The 12,303-nt window shown below is 31.7% G+C and overlaps 1 protein-coding gene across 8 annotated transcripts; it reads right to left on the bottom strand.

Annotated features, from left to right (window-relative positions):
* Nucleotides 1-1,050: 1,050 nt before the first annotated feature.
* Nucleotides 1,051-10,830, bottom strand: LOC127737756 (zinc finger protein OZF-like). Of its 8 annotated transcripts, none has more exons than XM_052248652.1 (5): nt 10,750-10,830; nt 5,366-6,368; nt 2,795-3,933; nt 1,724-2,699; nt 1,453-1,659 (listed from the first exon to the last, which is right to left on the bottom strand). In XM_052248652.1, exons 2-3 carry the CDS (start codon nt 6,081-6,083, stop codon nt 3,041-3,043), a joined length of 1,611 nt encoding a protein of 536 aa, XP_052104612.1. In that variant the 5' UTR covers nt 6,084-6,368; nt 10,750-10,830; the 3' UTR covers nt 1,453-1,659; nt 1,724-2,699; nt 2,795-3,040. The 8 variants fall into 8 exon arrangements, 7 of the variants coding, with proteins under 7 accessions (XP_052104611.1, XP_052104615.1, XP_052104616.1 ...); XM_052248657.1 differs by having other exon boundaries at nt 1,453-1,596; XM_052248653.1 differs by having other exon boundaries at nt 1,787-2,699.
* Between the last annotated feature and the right edge of the window lie 1,473 nt (nt 10,831-12,303).

Genomic DNA, 12,303 nt, shown 5'->3' with positions numbered 1-12,303 from the left:
GAATGCCAAGCATATACTGATATTCGAGAACGTTTCCTTTCTGATTTGCACGATTTCCTTCTTAATGCAGGAACCGGCGTGTTTTTCTCAGAGTTGCCTCGTTTTAATAAACTTCAATTTATTATCGGTGATGATATCGGAAAAAAGGTTGATGAAATGGGAAAACAATATCTAACCTCACTCATTAAAGCTCGCAATGAGTTGTTGCATGTTAATGTCTAAATTATTTAAATGTATGAAAGTTTGAAATTGTGTCAAGTTTATGTGAATATGCATGTATTTTCAGAAAAAGTCTATGTATATATGTGTAATCTTTTAAAAATGTCGCAACGTACTTTTACGGTTTCTTTTATTCACTTTTATAATTTTTATTACCAAATGTTGGGTTTTAAAAGAAATTGTTTTACGAATATATTGACATTTTTAATGATAGTGATGTTTTTATTTATGTACACTGTATTTATAATATTTATAGTTTGTATGACGCAAACACTAATACCCTGTTGGTGTTTGTCCCCGATGTAAAGGGGTAGTTTCTCAATAAATATATATATATATATATATATATATATATATATATATATATATATTAGGGATGTTATAAATTAAAGAACAAAAGATTGCTCGCTCGTACTTTTACTTGAAATTAATAGTTTTGTTTAGTTGAAACTTATTTTATTTGCTGAAAATATTGCAAAAAGCATAAGACACATGTTAGTCAAACTTAAGATACAAAATAGACACTAGAATCTCATAAAATTGAGAATGGAAATGGGGAATGTGTCAAAGAGACAACAACCCGACCATAGAACAGACAACAGCAGGTCACCAACAGGTCTTCAATGCAGCGAGAAATTCAAGCACCCGGAGGCGTCCTTCAGCTGGCCCCTAAACAAATATATATACTATATATAGCATGTAAATGCTCAAATATATTGTAATATATAATTTTATACAAAACACATGTTTTTGAAGAGGCATTACTTACGATTAAGACTAACACAAGTAGAATATGTTTGAAGAAGATGAATATAAATATTGTGACAGATATTAGTGTACACATATTTTATTAATTAAATTCAAGTTACTTGTATGAATTCATCATTTATACTGCCTGTCTGCATCCACTATAAACGCTTCTGTATCTACTTTTACCTGAATTCATCATTTATACTGCCTGTCTGCATCCACTATAAACGTTTCTGTCTCTACTTTTACCTGAATTCGTCATTTATACTGCCTATCTGCATCCACTATAAACGCTTCTGTCTCTACGTTTACATGAATTCATCATTCATACTGCCTGTCTGCATCCACTATAAACGCTTCTGTCTATACTTTTTCCTGGATTCATCATTTATCCTGCCTGTCTGCATCCACTATAAACGTTTCTGTCTCTACTTTTACCTGAATTCATCATTTATACTGCCTGTCTGCATCCACTATAAACGCTTCTGTCTATACTTTTTCCTGGATTCATCATTTATACTGCCTGTCTGCATCCACTATAAACGCTTTTGTTTCTACTTTTACGTGAATTCGTCATTTATACTGCCTGTCTGCATCCACTATAAACGTTTCTGTCTCTACTTTTACCTGAATTCGTCATTTATACTGCCTGTCTGCATCCACTATAAACGCTTCTGTCTCTACTTTTACCTGAGTTCGTCATTTATACTGCCTGTCTGAATCCACTATCAACGCTTCTGTTTCTACTTTTTACCTGAATTCATCATTTATACTGCCTGTCTGCATACACTATAAACGCTTCTGTTTCTACTTTTACCTGAATTCATCATTTATACTGCCTGTCTGCATCCACTATAAACGTTTCTGTCTCTACTTTTACCTGAATTCGTAATTATTGTAATGAAGTGACAATGTAAATTAGTGATAATAAAATCTGCTCAATAAGCCATGAAACTAATCTAGTGTAACCTTCAGTCCTTGTATAATCAGTCTTCATAAACAATGTTAATATGTTCTAAAAATTTTCATAAATAGTTGCCAATTTTTCTTAAAACAAAAATGATTTCCATCATCTTTTTCTGAGTCTGGGACAGACATTTAACTTTGGCAGAGTCAGTCATTTCAAGTCATTTAACAGCACATTTCAAAAGTACAAAACAAAAAAATGTATGCAAATAAAAACATAAAACTATTTACAATTATATTAAAGGCTGAAATTTGTAATTAAAGACACAAACATAATCTCTATGGGTCAGTTCTCCTCTTGTATAATTCAGGGATTTTTCAAATGTTTCCTTTTTATGAAGGTAGGCTTGATTGTTACTTAGAACTGCATAATTTAATATTTTTTGCAATCAAAATTTTTATCAAAGTTCCTCCCTCTTTTCGATTGCTAAGCCAGACAGTAATCTGGTGTCAAAGATATCGGATATAATAATCCAGTGTTGATTTCCATGATTCTAGTTGGATGTTTCTAAGGATTGTACATATTCAGACAAATCTCTTACTGGTAATCATGGTAATTGTTACCCGTTGCGGTGTTTACTATCATGAACAATGTTAGGTGTGTAATTGCTTTGTCCATGCCACTTTGATCAAAACATTTCATTATCACTTCATTAGCTGCATGCCCTAACTTTGATCAAAACGTTTCATTATCACTTCTTTAGCTGCATGCCCTAACTTTGATCAAAACATTTCATTATCACTTCTTTAGCTGCATGCCCTAACTTTGATCAAAACGTTTCATTATTACTTCTTTAGCTGCATGTCCTAACTTTGAACAAAATATTTCATTATTACTTCTTTAGCTGCATGTCCTAACTTTGATCAAAACATTTCATTATCACTTCTTTAGCTGGCCTGCATGCCCTAACTTTGATCAAAACATTTCATTATCACTTCATTAGCTGCATTTCCTAACTTTGATCAAAACGTTTCATTATCACTTCTTTAGCTGCATGCCCTAATTTGATCAAAACGTTTCATTATCACTTCATTAGCTGCATGTCCTAACTTTGATCAAAACGTTTCATTATCACTTCATTAGCTGCATGTCCTAGCTTTGGATTTATGTATTCAGGATGTACATTTGTGTTTCAACATCAAAACCATTATTTTCATCTTCAATGTATTCTTCATCATTCTGACACTCATTCAGGTCTTCTTCAGCAATCTCACATTCATTCATGTCTTCTTCAATAACATTCTTTTCTTTGTCAATAAGTTTTAATATATAATCATCACTACTCTGTTCTACAATTACTTTATTCCTTTGACCTTTATTGTGGATCTTCATGTGTCTTGTAACTGATTTTTTGTGTGCAAAGACCTGATCACATAAAAGACACTGATATGGTTTTTTATTGGTATGAGTTTTTTCATGATAGACCAATGATCTACGATAAGCAAACCTAAAATTACAGATTTCACATTTATAAGGTTTATCCTTAAGATGTGTTTCTGAATGATTTATAAGAGCTGCTTTATCAATAAATTCTTCAGAACAAGTATTGCATTTAAATGGTTTTCCTCCAAAATGTACCGCATTAATATGACGAATGAGATTGCAATGCCAGCGGAATGTCTGTCCACAATGCTCACACTGGAGACCTTTTGTTTCTGTATGTATCTGTTTATGTGAAACCAAGTTTCTTGGGTCTGCGAACCCTTTATGACATATATCACAGACATGAGATTTATTGCCAGTGTGGATTTTGAGATGTATTCTGTAGGCTGTGACTAAATAAAACCCTTTACCACAATATTCACATTTGAACTGGCGATCATCATTTTTAATATGTATTTTTACATGTTTTCGTTTGTCATACTCGCTAGCAAATTTCTTTTGACAAGTTTCACATTCAAATGGTTTTTCAGTATTATGGCGTTTCTGATGTTTTCTCATTGTACTGGGATCACGGAAACCAATTCCACATACAGTGCAGGCATAGGGCTTCTCTCCTGTAATGAGATATCAATAAAAACATGAACTTAATGAATAATTAAAGAATTCTTTCTAATATTTAAACAAAGGAATTTGTACCAAAAAAAGTAAATACAATTACATTCCATAGGGTTAACAAACATGACAGAGATCTTTGTGCAACCAACACTACCATGTTTGCCACCGCACCAGATCAAATTAAATGAAGACCATTTGTAGGCAGCCTTCTTATTATCAATTCTCTTACATGTAAGTTTGAAAACATTTTGCATTTTTTTTAAATTGGCCAATCAGAATCAAAGATTGTCTCTGGACAAACATGTATAGTCAGGAATCTGATGTTCAGTAGTTGTTGTTTGTTGATGTGGTTCATAAGTGTTTCTCGTTTCTCGTTTTTTATATACATGTAGATTAGACTGTTGGTTTTCCCTTTTGAGTGGTTTTACACTAGTAATTTTGGGGGCCCTTTATAGCTTGCTGTTTGGTGTGAGCCAAGGCTCTGTGTTGAAGACCGTACTTTGACCTATAATGGTTTACTTTTATAAATTTTGACTTGGATGGAGAGTTGTCTCATTGGCACTCATACCACATCTTATATCTATATAACATATATATATATAAACAGTGTTCCCCCTGTGGCCTTTTAGCTATTTAAAATGATGTTCTTATATATAGATTGTGTTATGGATGTGATGCTATAATTTCTAGAAACAAGATGGTATTTAATAATTCCCTTTTAACCAGGATGCTATTTGAAAGTTGAAGGGAGAACACTGTATATATAAGTGTTTCTCGTAATATTTTATAAATTTTAATTTACAAAGGAACTATATTCAAGTATATATTAAAAGTTAAGTAGTTGTTCACAACTGATCAGGTTGTTCAGTTTTTCTTTTTATACCATATTTTGACCTTTGGTTGTTCTATATCAGTTGCTTTCACATTTGCATTGGATTATACATGTACAAAAAAAAATGTACATTGTTAAAGTATTCATTCTTTTTTTCAGTTGCTTTACTGACATTTCCAATCAAGATTGGTGGAACTTTTTTTTACCAATTGATTAGAAAAATATTTTTGGGTAAGATTTTTTACTTGACTGCAATATTAGAGTAATTATATATAGTCAAGTGACCTTTATATCAATAAATGTTTTAGATACGGCACAATTTATACGATCTAAATCAGTAACAAGTAAGGATTATTGTCTATAGAAAGAAAAAGACAAACAACAGTACACAAAATCTAAATTCAGGCAGTACTTTAAATTTACAAGAGAATATTTGAACCAAGCATCCTACATAAAATCCAGGCAATTAATTATTTATGTTTGACATACACATACATGTATATTATAATTGTGAATATTTTAAATATGACTTTGCATCTAAAAATAACAATGCTTATTCTGCTCATTGTGCTTAAAATTTAATGTACATGTATCATTACCTGTATGAATAGTCTTGTGTCTTGTAAAGCTGATTTTTTCAGCAAATGCTTTACCACAATCGTGACAAGTATATGCTTTCTTTGAATCATGTACTCTGTAGTGCCTAGTCAATGATTCTCTCAATACATATCTATTTCCACACACATCACATACATAAGGTTTCTCTTCACCATGAATCTGTACATGCTCATTGCAAGCAGCTTTTGTGATAAAAGATTTTAGACATATGCCACAAGTAAACAAATTCAGTCCATGGTCAGTTCTCAAATGTCCTTTTAAACCATTTTCACTTTTAAATCTTCTAGCACACATACTACACTTGACCTTTTTTCCATATTTATCCACTTTATCATTTTGATCGATGGAATGGAGTTCTGATTCATTTTCACTTTCAGGCTCCTGTTTAATTTCCATGTCTAAATCTGTGGTAACACTACATGTTACACTGTGTACTTTGAGTAGTTGTTCATTTTCAAAGTCAGTGCTACATTCATAACAGTGATATTTCACAATATTTCGACTTGGTTGATTCTTTCTTTTTGATTTTCTCTTAGAATTGTCATTAGACAACTGTAACTTTGAGCAATCTTCTTTAAAGTTTTTGTTGTGGATCTCCTTTCTTAGAAGAATATTTTCCTCTGTCATGCTATTCAATTCTGAATCATTGTCCTTTTCTAAATCAAAAGCATGAATGATTTTTATTCCTTTTTTGTCCATTTTTCAATTTTTCACCTCTGTAGTCAATATGGAGAGATTGAAAGACAATTTACTCCTATTGGACCTTTGTAATTGCAGCACAGTTATATTCTTGTTTATAAGTCTTGACATACTAATGTAGTCAAACTTAAATATAAAAATTCCATCAGATGTAATCTTCATCAATTATGATTTTCTCAACTGATGGACTTCCTTTAATAATACAAAGCAATTATTCTGAGAAGAGCTGTATTACATGTACATTGTAGATTGTGTACAACCCACAAAAAGATATGTATTTTGTGTCTGAAAAATAAAATGAAGTTTAATTGTATTTAATGTGTAAGAGTAAGAGTAGATAATAATGTGTAAGAGTAGATACTGGAATGAAAATACTTGATTCCTATTACCTATATTGTCACCTTTGTAATTCCTGGTATGGAATAATCCCGTTACTAGATGTATACCAGTCTAGCTAGTACCCACAAAAGAAGTCCCTTAATAAATCTACCATCTTTCAAATAGGATATTGTACCAAGATGAAAATTATGTAAAGATGCTTAAATTTGTAACATATTCAAAAGCTATTTATTAAACTTTAAATAAATTAAATTAAATTAACTGTTAAGTGATTCTGAAATGTATAGGGTGGATAATTGTCTTGAGTAAATGGTTCAAATTTTATTTTCCATTTTAACCAGGAAGTTAATAAAATGACCCTATTAATACTCATAACAGTATTTCTCTCTTAAATGCTGGTCATGACCCTTCGGGAAATATAATTATACATGTATCTAAAGTATGCAATATCATTACCCCTAGAACTAAATTAGTAATTATTCATGTTGATTGTTAATAAATAGAATTGGGAATTGAAACAGGGAATGGGGAAACATACCAATATCATTCATTTTTAAAAACTGAATCATGTAAAAGGAATAAAATTTAAATAAATTAAACCGCCTACCAATGTTTTACAATAATTAGTATAGTAAAGTTTGTTAAAAAACTAAAATATCAATTGACCAGTAATTGTCACTTTTGACCACCGTTTAATACTGCCCAACCTTGATTAAGTATAATTTGGGCTAGGGCATTTGTAGGGAGGACATTGTCTGTAATTTATAATTCTAAAATGTAAACACAATTGATGGCCTCAATAATAATATCAAAATCATTTTACTATACATAATTTTAATATGAGGACAAAGCCCTCAATAGCAGTGGAAAAATCAATAAAAAGAAAAATCTATATACTAATTAATAAATCCAAGATCGTTAACTTTTTTTCAGACTTCCACATTTGCAGAGAAATCCTTTTCAGTATAGTTTCTTGGACGTTAAACAAACAACAATCAATCAATCAGTATCGTTTCTCTCCTCTTTGGACCTTGTGTAAAATATAAGGAAGGAGCATCATATTTGTTGTATCTGATTACCAAAAGAATATTAGCAGTTAAACAATGAAAATAAATTCTGTTTCATTTTTAAATGAGTCTAGTGCTTATTCAACATATGATTTTATAAACAAAATGATTTCTCTGGGGAAAATCACCTGATCAAGCAGGCAGAATTTGTATCAGGGAATCAGACAAACAAATATTTTAATAGGCCTAATGTCTTTTTGGGACATATTAAACACTTTTCTATATTTCAATTACTATTTAGACAGAAATTATGATTGGAATTTGTTTTTGCAATTTTGCAATTTTTTGTTCAGCCCTCAGTCATCAAGCCAATATGATGTAGCTATAGAGTATCTCAAAAGTAATAGATTGTTTTTAAATGATACATTATAATATACATGTTATACAGACTTCTTCCTCTTTCATAGGTAACATCAGCCTCATATTATGAGAAATTGGGAGAAAGACCAAGAATAAGTTCCAGTAAGATTGTTAGACTACTTTAAACAAATAGCAGTCTCAGTCTCAAGTAAACTATATATAGCTACCATTTGGATTTCAATGAACTTAATCTTTATGCATTGCTGTTAAATTATTAAATTAGGGATTTCTTTATCACAAATTACTTAAAACCTTTACTAAATTCTTCCATAGATACAAAGATTTGGTATGGGAGTTTTGCTTTACCTGTAGAAAACTTATTTCAAATAGGATAGCACATCCTAATTTTTATGGAGATGTTGTTTACCGAGCCCTGAAATTTAGTTATGATCCTGGTAAACCTATTGATCCTTTAAATAACAACCCTGCCACATTCTGTATGTGCCTGTCCCAAGTCAGGAGCCTGTAACTCAGTTGTTGTCGTTTGTTGCTGTGTTACATATTTGTTTTTTGTTCATTATTTTTTACATAAATTAGGCCGTTACTTTTCTCGTTTGAATTGTTTTACATTTGTCATTTTGGGGGCTTTTATAGCTGACTATGCGGTAAGGGCTTTGCTCGTTGTTGAAGGCCGTATGGTGACCTATAGTTGTTAATTTCTGTGTCATTTGGTCTCTCTTCAAGAGTTGTCTCATTGGCAATCATACATCTTCTTTTTTATAATTATTCTAAAAGGCTGCCAATTCAACTCTCTAGTTAAACAGTCAGAGCTCAGACATAAACAAGTCGATTTTTGTTTTTGACTTATATAAGTCAAAAAATGTATTTGTTATAAAAATGTACTTTCATTTTCAGACTTATTTAAGTCAGAAAATGACAGACTTGTTTAGGTCTATTTATGTTTATGAAAAGACTTAATTTTAATTAGTGGCCCAAGTGCACCACCTATGACATCATTAACCTGTGTGAGAGTTCACAATGTCCTGAGCTATCTATATTTAATTATCTAATTGAACATGTTTACTTAACATAGATTATTTTCCTCATTTTGTGTGATTACACGTACAGATTGTTGCATTGTAAAGTAGATAAACATTATCTCTGATTTTTTAGACTCTCATGCATATTTTTCCTTAGAAGACAAAGCATTGTCTTTCAATGTTTCATAATTTCATGTAGATGCATGACCTTTTTATAAAAATGCATGGGTCTTGAAGTTGGTCAATTTTGGTAACTTATTGACTTGTAGGAGTCAATATTTGTAACTCTTTAATTTAGGTCAAATATTTCTTGCTTAACACTAATTGACTTATTGAAGTCAAAATTTGTCTTAAATTAAAGGGAGACAAATCTTGAAACTTTCAAATTTAGACCTCTATGAGTCAAAAGCAGATCTAGACTTATTTTTGTCTGAGCTCTGACTGTTAAATCTTTGAATATTGTTTTTATTAGTATAAATATTGATTTTGTTATCAGTTAATTAAAACCAAACTAAATATTATTGTTATATGTATACATAGGTACATCTGGGAACAGTATATCTAACGGGAAATGAATCTGATACGCTTTTCAGTATAAAATTGATAAAATCTCGGACTCCCCGAGACTTCCCGAGACTTACGGATTTTGGTAGCGTCTGACTGAAAAACTATCAGAACTGCTCAACAAATAAACGACATAACTCTAATTGTAAATAAATACAAGTTTTATCATTTAGTAGATATATTTTGTCATATAAAATTACCAAAATAAGTTTGATTTATTTGATGTGAAGTGTTTTATAATAGTTTGGGAATTGTAAATCATCGCGGCAATGGCCGCCATTTTTTTATTACCTTGTTTGCATTCTGCACAATTCTGTGATAAAATGCTTGCGATTTTAACAAATTTGAAGTGACAGAATACAAGTTTGATACACTAGCATCACTATAAAACTAGTTTGAATGACATTTTATTGATAATATCAGAAACTATTAGGATAATAGCGAGTCCGTTTTTAACACATGTCCGTTTCTGTATCGTATCTTTATTAACTATGGCACGACGATAAAATCGACTACAATCAGTTAGTATCAAGTCCCGTCAATATATATGTTCCTGGGTACATTCACTGTTCTACAATCTGTCGATACCTGTATGTTCATTCTTGGCATGGCTCACGGTCATGTTTTTCTCTGACTGATAATGACGTCTTTATACTAAATCCATTGGATGTTGGATGTGTACTGATTGATATTTTAGTCTTAGATACATGATATTTGTATTAGTTGTTTTTGGGTTTGAACTAGCTGTCAGTAACTGCGTGAACTCTCAGATCTGTACTTGTGTTTTTTGTTGTTGTGGGGGTGTATAAATTCCCTGCTACGTTACGTCTGTGTTAAATTGTTTTTATGCTTTGTATCAATCTGATGATGAGTTAAGTCTTTTCTGGATTTTATAGTTTTTTTCTTATGTCAATGTATGTTGTACTGTTACATCACTGTCCCAGGTTAGAAGGGGGGATGCCAGCAAATTAATTTAATCCCACATGTATGTGCCTGTAATTCTGTGGATGTTGTTTGTTGTTGTATATCAAATTTGTTTTTTTGTTCATTGTTTTGTACATAAATCAAGCTGTTAGTTTTCTCGTTTGTGTTATTTCAAGGCCTTTTATAGCTATGTGGAATGGGTTTTGCTCATTGTTGAAGGCTGTACGGTGACCTACCTATAGTTGTTTACTTATATGTCATTAGGGCTCTGGTGGAGAGTTGTATCATTGGCAATCATACTATGTACATCTTATTTTTATATCAGTAATAAGAAGAAGAGAGGAGTGATCAATTCAAAATCATGGGTCCCATTTCCTGTAATGTAAGCAATAACAATAATATCAATATATAGACTGCCACTACTTTTCTTACGCATGACATCTTTTCCTGAGATACAACTCTTGAAATAATGGATGTACAAATTATTTTGGTTCTTGTTTCTTTAAAAAAAAATATCCGGAAGTTGTGTAGTATTAATAAAATCCCTTCGGTCTTCGGAATGGACGCGTCTACATTTTCATTAGTTAGTACCGGTCTGTTTGTACATTGATCTACATTATCACATGAGATAAATATATAGATGTGATATGATGTACTAAAAAAAAGAAGAATGCATGCGCTGCTCATGCTACTTGAATAATTTTATATACACTGCTTTTTAAAATATAAATAAGGAAACAGAGTTATATCCCTGTTTTAATATCCTTGGATGTATCACCGTATTCCTATCAAGATCAAGATCAAGATCTGTCAAGAAAATAAAAACTTCAACTTAAAGAAAAAGAGAGTTTTACATGGACAAAAAACTTTATAGGGAAAATTAAGAAAAAAAACTCTATATGTAGGAAATCACTGAATAGCAACTAAAGATCCAAGTATAAGATTGGAGTACAATAACTGAGTACGAAATCAAGCCGGTAAAGACAATGACAAATAAACTGACTGAAAGGGAACATGTGCTAAGAAAACTTCAAATGCAATTTGGGAATATATTAAGTCTAAGTCTAAAATAAGATCAGGGATAGGTGAACTGTTGACCGACCAAAACGACGAAACGTCTAGAAAGACTGATGACGACAAAGAATAGACTGGAATTTTAGCAACGTTCTTTAACAGCGTATTTATAAAAGAACCAGAAGGAGAGGTACCTACCTTACCAATAAGAGACACTAAAAATAAAATGATACAAATGAATGTTAAGAAAGAAATAGTTGAAGTTTGATAAATCTCCGGGACCAGATAGGATACACCCCAAAATAATCAAAGAGTTAGCTGAAACACACCACCATTAGAAGGAAGATAAATTAAAAAAAATAAAGCCCACAAGAAGGCCAGGAAAACGAAAAAGAAAAGAGACATGGATAGATATAAGAGACTCAAACAGGAAACACAATGGGAAGTCAGGCAAGCCAACAAAAAATATATGGAAGAAGTAAGCACCAATTATAAAGACAACTCGAAGAAATTCTGGTCATATATAAAGAGCAAAGGTCAAGAATGGACAGGTGTAGCACCATTAAAGAACAAATTAGGATTTCTTCAAAGCGACAATAAAAGCAAAGCTGAGATACTCAATGATCAATTCCAGTCAGTATTCACAAAGGAAAACCTAAATAACTTTCCTAACAAAGGAAAGAGCCCATATTCCACCATGGATGATATCAAAATCAGCACTAAGGGCGTACACAAACTACTCAAAAACCTTAAACCACACAAAGCTACTGGTCCAGACTCAATTCCATCCTTCATCCTGAAAACAGCGGCAGACCAACTCGCTCCTTTTCTAACAGATCTGTACCAAACATCCCTTAACACCGGAGAAGTCCCACAAGATTGGAGAGATGCTAACGTGGTACCCCTATTCAAGAAAGATGAAAGACATTTAGCTTCCAACTATAGACCTGTATCATTAACTTCCATTACATG

Source organism: Mytilus californianus, unplaced genomic scaffold (assembly GCF_021869535.1).
Source record: "Mytilus californianus isolate M0D057914Y unplaced genomic scaffold, xbMytCali1.0.p SCAF_4, whole genome shotgun sequence".
Classification (NCBI taxonomy): Eukaryota; Metazoa; Mollusca; class Bivalvia; order Mytilida; family Mytilidae; genus Mytilus; species Mytilus californianus.
Note: the sequence above shows the minus strand (reverse complement) of the source record. Positions and strands in the feature narration are given on the sequence as shown.